This window comes from Sciurus carolinensis, chromosome 16, assembly GCF_902686445.1.
Source record: "Sciurus carolinensis chromosome 16, mSciCar1.2, whole genome shotgun sequence".
Lineage (NCBI taxonomy): Eukaryota > Metazoa > Chordata > Mammalia > Rodentia > Sciuridae > Sciurus > Sciurus carolinensis.
The window spans coordinates 49,755,985-49,767,428 of record NC_062228.1 but is presented as its reverse complement, the minus strand read 5'-3'; the positions used below and the strand labels follow the sequence as shown (position 1 = coordinate 49,767,428).

The window sequence follows — 11,444 nt, the reverse complement described above, 5'->3', positions numbered from 1 at the left end:
TGGATTCAATCTTATCCATTTATTGAATAAACCAAACCTTGGTAAAGAGAAAAGAAAACTAGGTTTTGGGACAGAGGTACCTGGAGAGGTGAGAGAAGCCCCGGTCCCTGAGTGGTGTGGGGTGTGTATGGGTGGGGGTGGGGGTCACTTGTAAAATTCATGCTCCTGCTCGTCCTTCTTGATGACAGTCTTGTACGCTTTCTCAAAGTCCTTGGCCAGGACAATGTAGCGGTTCTCACGGACAGCCAACATTCCACTCTGTGGAGGGATAAGAATTAAATACTCTGAGTACTCTCCACGGCCACCCCCCAGTGATGGGAGGTAGGGGGTGAGGGGGAGGGAGAGATAGAGAAAGAGAAAGAGAAATTGAGAAAGAGAGAGAGAGACAGAGAGACAGAGAGAGAGAGAGAGAGAAGAGAGAGACAGACGGACATAGGGCCCAAGAAGGTAATAAGGGGACAGAAGGACTGCAGCAGAGTCATCCCAGGAAAGAAGTCTCCCCCGCATCCCCTGCCCCAATCACCTCCTGACAGATGGAATTGATATCAGCTCCTGAAATTTTATCTGGCCGGGCCACATCTGCAGTGGATGAGTTAAGGACACCATTCCCTGTGTGACGGGGTGAATGCCTGGAGGAAGACGTCATCCTAGGGCTGTCTTTGTCACCACCCTCTTCCCTGAACCTTGGTGCCTCCTGCAGTCTGCTTATGGTAGTGGCAGAGGTGGAAATGAAGACGGCACCCCATACCCTGTGGTGGTCCACCCCTCACTTCCAGAGCAGGATACAATCTTCCAAGTCAACCTCTTCAGAGAGGTTCATCTTGCTGGTGATAGTGGAGAAAATCAACCTCTTCTGGCGGCGATCAGGGAGTGGAAATTCAATTTTTCGGTCCAGGCGTCCTGGCCGTAGTAGGGCTGGATCCAGGGTGTCTGCTCTGTTGGTGGCCATGATCACCTGGCACCGGGAGAGGCTGGCTCAGACCTTTGCCCCTCCCTACACTCTCCTTCCTGTCATGATACCTGCTCCTCATGAGCCAGTCCCTCCCTTTCCCTGATTCCTACACCATATTTCCACTTGCCCATTCTGAGCCCCAAACCTTGACATTGACATTCTGGTCAAATCCATCCATTTGATTCAGCAGCTCCAGCAGGATTCTCTGAACCTCCCTGTCAGCTGACAGTGTACAACAAAGTCAGTCCAGAGCACTGGTTATGACAAGCTGCCCAAGACCCCAGACCTATCTGGGCATCACTCACCTCCTGTCTGGGCATCAAATCTCTTGGTGGCGATGGCATCAATCTCATCTATGAAGATAATGGCAGGTGCGTTCTCCTTGGCCAGGCGGAAAACATCCCGGACCATGCGGGGGCCCTCGCCCAGGTACTTCTGTACAAACTCTGAGCCCACGACCCGGATAAATGCAGCTGACAGCAGGATGACAAAGTTAAAGATGAGCATCCTGTGGGGCCCACTCTGCTTTAAATGAAACTGAGAATTCCTAAAGGCATCCTTTCACTTGGACTCTCTCAAGCCCAGGGCTGGGACCCAGTTCTAGCCTTGAGGACCAGCCATCTACTCATGTCCTACAGCAACCCAACAACCCCATGAGTTCTACGTATACAGATCAAATTCTGACCCAATGCATTAAAAATCAGAACATTAAATAAAACGAAAAACTCAGAACACCTGGTTTCCAAGATACATGTAATATCTGTCCATACACAAGACATCAACACCTGACCAAGCTATGAATCACGTTTTAATACACTGAAAGAGTCAGAGAGCAGAGAGCACAGGCCATCTTCTGGTATAACTGACATCTGGCAATGAGACTGAAGCAGGTTTGTTCAGGGCCTTCCCCTTAGACTTCTTATTTATTGTTTGTTTGCTTTTTGTTATACTGGGCATTTCATTAACTCCTCACAACCACCCTACAAAATAAGCTTGTTATTAAAGGAAGCTGAGGTACAAGGAGGTAGTTGCCTGGCCATACTACAGAGTAAGGGGCACACTGGGCTAAAACCCCAGAGGCCATGTTTAGGAGCACCCTGCTGTGTGATTTCCTGGGGAGCATGAGCAAGCAGAGAGCGAGGGGAGGCCCAAACCTCAATGCATAGGGAAGGGGTAGAGAGGCTTACCCGTCGTGTGATGCGCCACAGCCTTTGCCAACATGGTCTTCCCGCAGCCAGGTGGGCCGTACATGAGGACGCCTCGGGGAGGATCAATGCCGATCTAAAACCCAGAGGTGGGCAAAGAAAGGATGAGGTAAGGAGTCAGTCACCAATCCCAGACCCAGTGATGCCTGTCCCTGCCCTGCTGCCTCCACAGCCTCACCTGCTTATAGAGCTCAAAGTGTGTAAGCGGGAGCTCCACAGCCTCCCGCACCTCCTGTTTTTGGATGTCCATGCCACCAATGTCTGCATACATCACGTCTGGCTTCTGATCTGGTGGGAGAGCAGAGGTGGGGCTCCCAGCCTGGCCTACAAGGTCCCATCAGGCCTCCTGAGCCCCAGGCTCCCCCCTCACCTGAGGTGAGCATCATGATGCTACTGTCGGCCTCAGGAGGCAGCACATCCACCAGGGCGTTGCTGTGCTTGTGGAGGGCAACCGAGGCATTGGGCTTGAGCAGCTCCCGATCAATGGTGCTCAGGATGCGCACATAGTAGTTGGAGCCTTTGAGAAAGGGACAAGAAGAGAGGAGAAAATGAGAAGTAACTGAGTCCTGCTGGGCACGGTGGGGCACACCTATAATCCCAGCTGCTCAGGAGCTGAGGCAGGAGGATTGCAAGTTCAAAGCCAGTCTCAGCAACTTAGTGAGGCCTTAAGCATCTCAGTGAGACCCCGTCTCAAAATAAAATACAAAAAAGGGCTGGGGATGTGGCTCAGTAATCAAGTGCCCCTGGTCCCCCCCCCCCCCAAAAAAAAGTACCTGAGTCCTTAAACTGTCTGCCCTTTCCCTTCCTTCACAGTTACACCCTCCAGGCCACTAATCCCTCAATAGCCCCAGAGGTCCCCTCGACCTTCAGTCTGTCTTGTCTCCTCCAGTCCACCCCCTACATTCACACAAATGACTCCTGACTATCTACAGCCAAGACTCTCTCTTGAGCTCCAGGACTGGGGTTGCTCAGCATGCCTCCCCCTGGATATTCCCCCAGGTACTTCTCACTCACTGTCCTATCATGATCTCACTGTCTTTCCCCCAAACTGAACTGCTCCTCCTGGATCTATCTGAAGGAGACATACTATCCCAGTCAAAGTCCCAAGCCTCATCCTGAATCTTCTCCCCCTTCTCTCCATTGACCATCAGTCACCACAACTTCTACTCAGCTTCCCAAGTCTCTCTTCAAGCAGTCCCCTCCTCCTCCCCCTGCCTGATTCAGCCCCATCTTCTCCTGTCTAGGTCTCTGCATGATTCCTCCCTGGTTACCCAGCCTTTGTCTCTTCTCTCTAATCTACCTCCTACATTCATGTTAGTAATGCATAGCAATTTCTCTCCTGACCATCAGACCTGACTGTCCAGCAGCCTGCTGGATACCTCCCTGTAATGTCCTTGACTGTCTCCCTCTAAACCTACACTTCTGCCCTCTTGCCACCTCAGAAAGAGACCCACTGCCCTCCTAAGTCTCAGAGTCAAAGATACAGGTTTCACTCCTTCCTTCACTTTCTTATAGCCTGTAAGTAAGTCCAAATATTTTCCAAGAACCTTTACAAAAAGCATGCTCTAGAAGAGTAGAGGCCAGAAGCAGGAAAAGACAAACAGGTCATTAGAAACAATGACGATTCTAAGGGCAGGGCCTGGGTTCATGTTAGTAATAGCAGCTACTACATACGGAGTTCTTAGCAGAGATGAACGTTTCAAATGGTAGTCAGGGAGTCAATGGGGGTCAGGGGATGACCAAGTTTTTGTTTAAATCAAAACAGATGAGAACAAAATAAAAAACATCAGAGTACATCACATATGGTACATCTAAATACCCTTTGGTGAAATTTTTATGTTTTACACATACACATTTAAGCAATGACAGAGATATACTCAAGAGATATATTTCTATTTTTGGATCAAAATACCCTGAAGAGCAAAATTATACCATCCTGCCTCATTTGCTGTTATTTAGCATGACAGACCCCAGTTTCTAGCACATGGCAGGAATTAGGTGTTAAGTGGGCAACTCAATGAATGATGTGCCCCCCATCCACTCACCTGTGGTAGAACCCACAATGGCTGTGTTCTGATCCACAGCCTCTAGAAACTGCCCAATGACCAGTGGAATGCTCTGGATTCGCTTCACCTCCTCCTGAGCATGGAGGAACTCCTTCTTTAGGTTCTTTTGCTCATCCTTGATGTATTCCTCCTGCACCTCCAGGAACTCCAGCTCTTGCTGCAGCTTCTGTGAGCACAGACAGAGGAAAGGGATGGCTACAGGCTTTGCTGAGCCAGGGTGGAAAGTAGGGGGAACATGAGATGCTGAGCCCTGTGCAAGGTTCAGGTTAGGGCTGACTGTACCTTGTAGCGGCTATACAGGTCCTCCAGGTCCTCAGGCTCAGGTCCCAGGAAGGACAAGCCAGTCTGGGGCCGGGACACAGACAATGCTGGGATCTCATCCTAGTCCAAGTGGGAAAACTCAGGTTGGAAGAAGAGAATTACCTCACGAAAGCATCTAGAGCCACCGCCACCACCACCACCACCAATTCGCTATTAAGTGACTCCAGACTGACATCAGTGTCTCTAACTAGAACCTGGAAAATTCTCAGCCCCATAAATAGGCTTCTGATGTCACCATGTCTCCTAAAAAAAGAGTCCTTTATGTCAATTTGCACCCCAAACAGATCGGCTATGGTATGCAATTCCTAACATGCCCCAGGATCTAAAATATCACATCAACTTCTTACCATATCCCAGCATCCCCACCACCCATCCACAGATTCCTAATGTTACATGGCTCTCCTGGACAGGCTGCTAAAGTTCCCATACATTCAAAGAGTCCCAGCATTCATTTCCCAGTCGCTCCCCAAGAGATTCCCACAAGTCACAGATACACTGATAAAACCACAACGCCCTCCACTCCAGGCAAGCCCCGAACACATTAGTCCCCTAGCCGCTTAATCCTTGACGACCCGGAGCCACAGGCCCATTCCACACATCACTCACCACCTGACCTAACCCCAACCCCAACGGGCCGACGATGTCACCGAGCACTCCCAGCCAGGCCCCAAAATCCACCAACGTCAAAGACCGTCCCTCCCTCGGCTTGCATTCCCTCCCAACGTCACTCGACCACACAGTCAGGCCTCGGGGCCGCACAAAGTTCTCCACCGAAGCCTCTGAAATCACCCGGAGCCGCGCTGGGATCTCAAAGTCCACTCAGCTGTCCACTGAGGTCTGGCTTCAACCTCTCCCCCAAGCCCAGCCCGCAATACAAGGCCCAAGTCCCCACCGCACCTGAGCCTTCTCCACCAAGATGCCTATCTCCTCCATAGTGACCAAGCCGGCCTCTGCGGGGCTCGGCCAGATCCAGTCACCGCTTCCGCTGACGCAGCCGGAAGCCTCCTACCCAAGAGGATCCAGGGAAACGTAGTGTAAGCTCTTTCAGACAGCCGCCTGGACGGCCCGATAGGACGCAGAGCGGGGAAGTCTTCGCCCTGGGCTCCGCCCCCAAGATGCGCACATGCGCCGTGAGACCCCACTCCGCAGGAGCGCGGGCGGGCTCGGAGACGTGCGCGTGCGCAGTTGCGCACGATGGAAGCACCTCGTGCTGGAGCCGCTCTACGGCTTTCTGTCCAGTAGGTGGCGCCAATTCACTGCTCTTTCAACAGGAAATTCTGGGCTCTGAGGGAAGAATCTGGAGCCCATGCGCTTTTCACTCCCTTTAGTAGGGGGGTTGGAGAGACCTTGGGTGGGGTGTCACCGAAGTGGTTTTTCAGGGGGTCTCCGCGTGGGCTGTCCCCCCCACCCAGGATTCTATACCGGAAGGTAATACTCGGTAATCGGGCTCCACTCGAGGAGTGAGGACCCCAGAGTCCATGGTACAATAAGGAACGAATTGAATAGAATCTGGGCTGGAGAAAACAAGGCAGCAGGTGCCCTGGAGTTGTGTCATGTGGGAGACCATCAGACCCATGCCAGTTCTGTGCTTAAGCCATATAAGCATCATCCCTTGCAATCGCTTTTCCCCTAAAGCTGGGGATTGAACCCAAGGCCTTAGGCGTGCTAAACAAGCACTGTACCACTAAGGTACACATTCCCAGCCCTAATCCTAGTGTTATGTTAATGTTTTCTTTTATATAGAAACAGGCTAAGCCATGAAGCCACTTGCCACAGTCACAGGGACTGAAGTGGCAGAACAGAATGGGGACCCAGATCTGCCCATTGCCAAAACCTCTGTTCTAGCACCTCTGGTACGCTGCTATCCTTCCTACCAGCTACAAATTAAAAAAAAAAAAAAAAAAATAGATAGACACAACACCTTGATTTTATTTATTTATTTTTGTGTGGTGCTGAGGATCAAACCCAGTGCTTCACATGGGAGGCAAGCACTCTACTACTGAGCTACAACCCCAGCCCACAATTTTTTTTTTTTTTTTTTTTTTTTTTGTGCACTTCTGATAATATATTTTTACCTCTGGATACCCCCGAAAGGATATAAGAAATCTGGGGTCCATGAGCCACACCTAGGAAACCATGCCTTTAAGTATTTGTTGCTACAACCAGTGTAAACCACCCACAAAATTCTGTCAAGTATTGTTCAATGAGCTCAGAGAAAATTTCCAAATTCACATAAAAGTGATAACACAATGTAACAATGGTTGTTCTTTTATAACTAACCACCTGGAAGTATATATATCCATTCATCAATTGAAGGGCATCTAGGTTGGTTCCACAATCTGGCTATTGTGAATTGAGCAGCTATGAACATTGATGGGGCTGCATCTCTGTAGTATGCTGATTTTAAGTCCTTTGGGTATAGGCCGAGGAGTGGGATAGCTGGGTCAAATGGTGGTTCTATTCCAAGCTTTCTGAGCAATCTCCACACTGCTTTCCAGAGTGGCTGCACTAATTTGCAGCCCCACCAGCAATGTATGAGTGTACCTTTTTCCCCACATCCTCGCCAACAACTATTGTTGCTTGTATTCTTGATAATCGCCATTCTAATTGGGGTGAGATGGAATCTTAGTGTAGTTTTGATTTGCATTTCTCTTATTACTAGAGAAGTTGAACATTTTTTCATATATCTGTTGATTGCTTGTAGATCTTCTGTGAAGTGTCTGTTCATTTCCTTAGCCCATTTGTTGATTGGGTTATTTGTATTCTTGGTGTAGAGTTTTTTGAGTTCTTTATAGATTCTGGAGATTAGCGCTCTATCTGAAGTATGAGTGGCAAAGATTTTCTCCCACTCTGTAGGCTCTCTCTTCACATTGCTGATAGTTTTCTTCACTGAGAGAAAGCTTTTTAGTTTGTATCTATCCCAGTTATTGATTCTTGCTTTTATTTCTTGTGCTATGGGAATCCTGTTAAGGAAGTCTATGGCACTACCAAAAGTGCTATACAGATTCAATGCAATTCCAATTAAAATCCCAATGACGTGCCTTACAGAAATAGAGCAAACAATCATGAAATTCATCTGGAAGAATAAGAAACCCAGAATAGCTAAAGCAATCCTTAGCAGGAAGAGCGAAGCAGGGGGTATTGCAATACCAGATCTTCAACTATACTACAAAGCAACAGTAAGAAAAAAACGGCATGGTATTGGCACCAAAATAGACAGGTAGATCAATGGTACAGAATAGAGGACATGGACACAAACCCAAATAAATACAATTTTCTCATACTAGACAAAGGGTCCAAAAATATGCAATGGAGAAAAGATAGCCTCTTCAACAAATGGTGCCGGGAAAACTGGAAATCCATAATGCAGCAGAATGACACCAAATCTCTATCTCTCACCCTGCGCAAAACTCAACTAAAAATGGGTCAAGGACCTCAGAATCAGATCAGAGATCCTTCATCTTATAAAAGAAAATGTAGGTCCAAATCTTCAACATGTCCGCCCAGGATCAGACTTCCCTTTTTTATTAATGAGAAGGTTCTGTGGTTTCAAGTCTCGATGTGACATCATTCTTCTGTTGCAATAAGTTAATCTATGTAGAATTTGGTATAGAAACATCTCCATTGAGGTCATCTGTGTTCATGATTTCTGAGACAAACACCTGTAGGTGACTGGACTTCATCAGATGACTTCCCAGAAGATTGATCACTCTCAACATCTGATCCCATTTTGAGATAAATGTGATCAATATCTCCTTGGGAATGGCCAGATGTGCAGTCGAAGAGGCTGCAGTGCCAGCCTCCGACTCCATGTCCCGGTGGAACACAGCCTGACCCTGCTCTGTGCCGCCTCCGCAGCTCAGCACCGCCATCTTATAACCGAGAGCCTGGCCCCCCACAAATTTTTATTAAGTAAACATCTATTGAAGTATAAACATATTCAGGTGCACAAATTCTTCTTATCGATTACAAATCGATGAAATGCAAAAATAAACAGGCTACTAGATCAAGCAACCCAACAGAGGAAGTCTCCAAAGCTCCAAGTACTTCTTTTCTCCATGCCTCTAATGAGTATAATTTGGCAAATTACAGCAAAGATTACTTTTGTCTTTTGAATTCTTTCTTCCTCTTGATATCCATATAGTGTCTGTAACAGTGGTCCACTTTATGCTTTGACTATAGCCCTTGCTGTTCTGCTACTGTGACTTATTTTTGAAAGGACCTGTTTCTTTCTCTTCTCTCCCTTCCCCTCCCTAATCTCTCCTTCCTCCCTAATCTCAGAGGAAACAAGATTACCTTCTTCCCCATTCCAGGCAGAATTATCTGTCCTTGAGCACACACCCACCACAGGAACAAAGTAATTCAGACTTTGGAGATGGCACAAACATAACAGAAATGACTATCTCCCAAATTAACAAGTGAATTACAACTCCCACGGAGAACACTTGGAAAGTGGCCTCTGAATCACCTCTTTAAAAGCCCCTGTTCCCTCTGATGGGCAGAATCACAGCCTGTGGGACACGAGTCTCCTGTGATTCTCCTTTGTTGGCAAAGCAATAAAACCTAGTTTTCATTTTCTCAAAATTATGTCCTTATTATTGGATTGGTATTGGGGACATGCGCTGAGCTTTGGGTGACAAATTTGGCACCCAGATGGGACCCAAGAGAAGCCCTCGCTCTGGCTCTCTTGGGCAGGCCTGGCACTCCAAGCAGCTCCACTTCCTGCTGACGATGCCAGGGGCTGAGAACTGACTGAGGAGAGGAGGAGACAGGGAGTTAATTAGCCTCAGCTCAAACCAGAGGATGTTCCTAGAGGAAAGGGAGGGGCTGGGGGACTGTCCCAGCAGCTGCCTGAGCTCCTTTTGCTTCAGGGAGCTCCTCCTTCTCTTCCTGAATGGTACAGGTTGTTCCATCTTGGTCCACTTTGAGAAAAAGGAAACTGAACTCAGCAAAGTAGCAACAACTTTGGCCATCTGGCAAGCCCCCTGTGAGCATGCCGAGACCCTTGTTTCCACACATCTGGTTCCTTTTCCTGGGGACGCTGGGTCCCTCTTTGTGGGGCATCTGTGGCACTACTGTGTTATTGAAAGTCCAGTCCTTGCCCCCCAATGCCAATCCAAAATGAGGACATGGTTTTCAGAAAATGAAAAAGAAGTTTCATTACTTTGCCAGCAAAGGAGAAGCACAGAAGACTCCTGTCCAGAGGCTGTGCTTCTGCCCATTAGGGGGAACAGGGGCTCCTAAAGAGGATTCAAAGGCTACATTCCAAGTGTTCTCTATTGGAGTTTTAATTCACTTGTTAATTGGAAGATAGTCATTTATGAGATATTCTGGTGCCATCCTCAGAGTCTGATTTACTTCATTCCCATGGAGGACAGATAATTCTGCCTAGGATGCAGAAGAAAGGCAATCCCTGAGATTAGGGAGGGGGAGAAAATAGGGAGGAGCAGGGAGAGAGCAAGAGAAAGAAATTTGTCCTTTTAAAAAGAAGTCACAGTGGCACAGCAGCAAGGACTGTATTCAAACCATAAAGTGGACCACTATTACACTGCCCCACTATCAATGCCTACATTCCATTACTATGGAAAATGGGTGGCAACATCTCCAAACTGATTCTTGCTGACAGAGGGACGAGTGGGAGGAAGGGGGGCATAACCCACAGTCCTTGTTCTCTGTCAGGTGGGGCAGGGACAGCCAGGGCACTCAGCATCAGGGCAGTCCAGAGGTCCATGGTGGCAGTTGGTGGGTAAGTGGACAAGGCATACATAGGGCAGGGATCTTGTTAACACAACAATTAACAAGACAGCAAAACATTACTTTTTTTGTAAATGATGAGCACAAAAGCAGTTAATATTTCAGCCAGTCTCTGATAACCACAAAGACAGTAATTCACAATCATGTCAGTGAAGAACAGATGGAGTTTATCTATGTAGGATGTTAGGAAGATTTGTAGGTCTATGAGATCAGGCTAAAATTGACTCAGGACAAACTTGTGACTCTAGAGTCCTTTGTGATCGCTATTATTAGGCACTCCCATGTAAGAACCCTTTCTTTATAGCCTCCAGTTTTATTTACTTTTGGTAGGACTGAAACCAGTGTACATCTCAAGTCACACTGAAAGAGCCATTGTCTTTCCTAAATGTCTATGTAGGACTGTGCTTCAGTTATACTCTCCTGCCAGGTGCTTAAGACCACATTGATCAAAGTCGACCCTCTCCCTATCTTCTACTTACTAAGAGTCAGCTGAGATTCCTCAGAGATCACTCTTGGGAACTTGTGAGAAGCCTCTTGGCTCCTTTAGTCTTCCTCTACCAGTGGTGTTATCTGCCAGGAGGGGTCAGGGTCTTGCTGGCCATATGTGACTTCTCCTAGAAGCATCATGGATATTTTCCTCTCCAAGGACCCTCCTCTTTGCAGAATGTGCACTGGCTGGTTTCCTGTTCTCTAGGGTCCTCTTAATCCCCCTGATCAGCAGAAGGGGTGACTCACTGGATTTGTAGGCCCCAGAAGGGGTCCCATTGTTTTCGGGGTCCTCACTGATCTTAGAGGATAGGGGTCAAAATATTGACTACTTTTTCCTTGGTCCTTTTATTTCCTTGACTGTAGTTCCCCATTTTTTGGTTTTAAACATCCATCAGGTCAGTTTCGCCAGTCTTGAAGTAATGGGAGTAATGGGTTTTAACTTCCATATCTATAATTTCATAGTCACCTCTTCCATATAGCTGGGGTCAGTATTGCTACTAGAAGCCAGCTTTGTATCCTGTCTGTCCTGTAGGTGATGGCTTATTACCTCAAATTAACTCAGGTTGATTTATTAGAAGCAGTACCTCTGAAAAACACGAACAAGAAACAGTAGTAAAATTTACAAGAGAGGCTGGGGTTGTGGCTCAGGGGTAGAGC

The 11,444-nt window shown here is 47.6% G+C and overlaps 1 protein-coding gene across 1 annotated transcript; it reads right to left on the bottom strand.

The window, feature by feature from the left end:
• Psmc4 (proteasome 26S subunit, ATPase 4) lies at positions 1 to 5,581 on the bottom strand. The gene is made up of 11 exons (XM_047528643.1): positions 5,442 to 5,581; positions 4,506 to 4,604; positions 4,203 to 4,389; positions 2,528 to 2,674; positions 2,336 to 2,445; positions 2,140 to 2,233; positions 1,258 to 1,425; positions 1,098 to 1,174; positions 787 to 955; positions 524 to 579; positions 1 to 258 (listed from the first exon to the last, which is right to left on the bottom strand). Exons 1-11 carry the CDS (start codon positions 5,475 to 5,477, stop codon positions 145 to 147), a joined length of 1,257 nt encoding a protein of 418 aa, XP_047384599.1. The 5' UTR covers positions 5,478 to 5,581; the 3' UTR covers positions 1 to 144.
• Positions 5,582 to 11,444: the final 5,863 nt, after the last annotated feature.

Coding starts and splice junctions, on each gene's coding strand:
- Psmc4 (XM_047528643.1), bottom strand. CDS start 5,477: ATGGAGGAGATAGGCATCTTGGTGGAGAAGGCTCAG. Junction 4,605..5,441: donor TCTTGGTGGAGAAGGCTCAG/GTGCGGTGGGGA, acceptor CACTTGGACTAG/GATGAGATCCCAGCATTGTC. Junction 259..523: donor TCAATTCCATCTGTCAGGAG/GTGATTGGGGCA, acceptor ATCCCTCCACAG/AGTGGAATGTTGGCTGTCCG.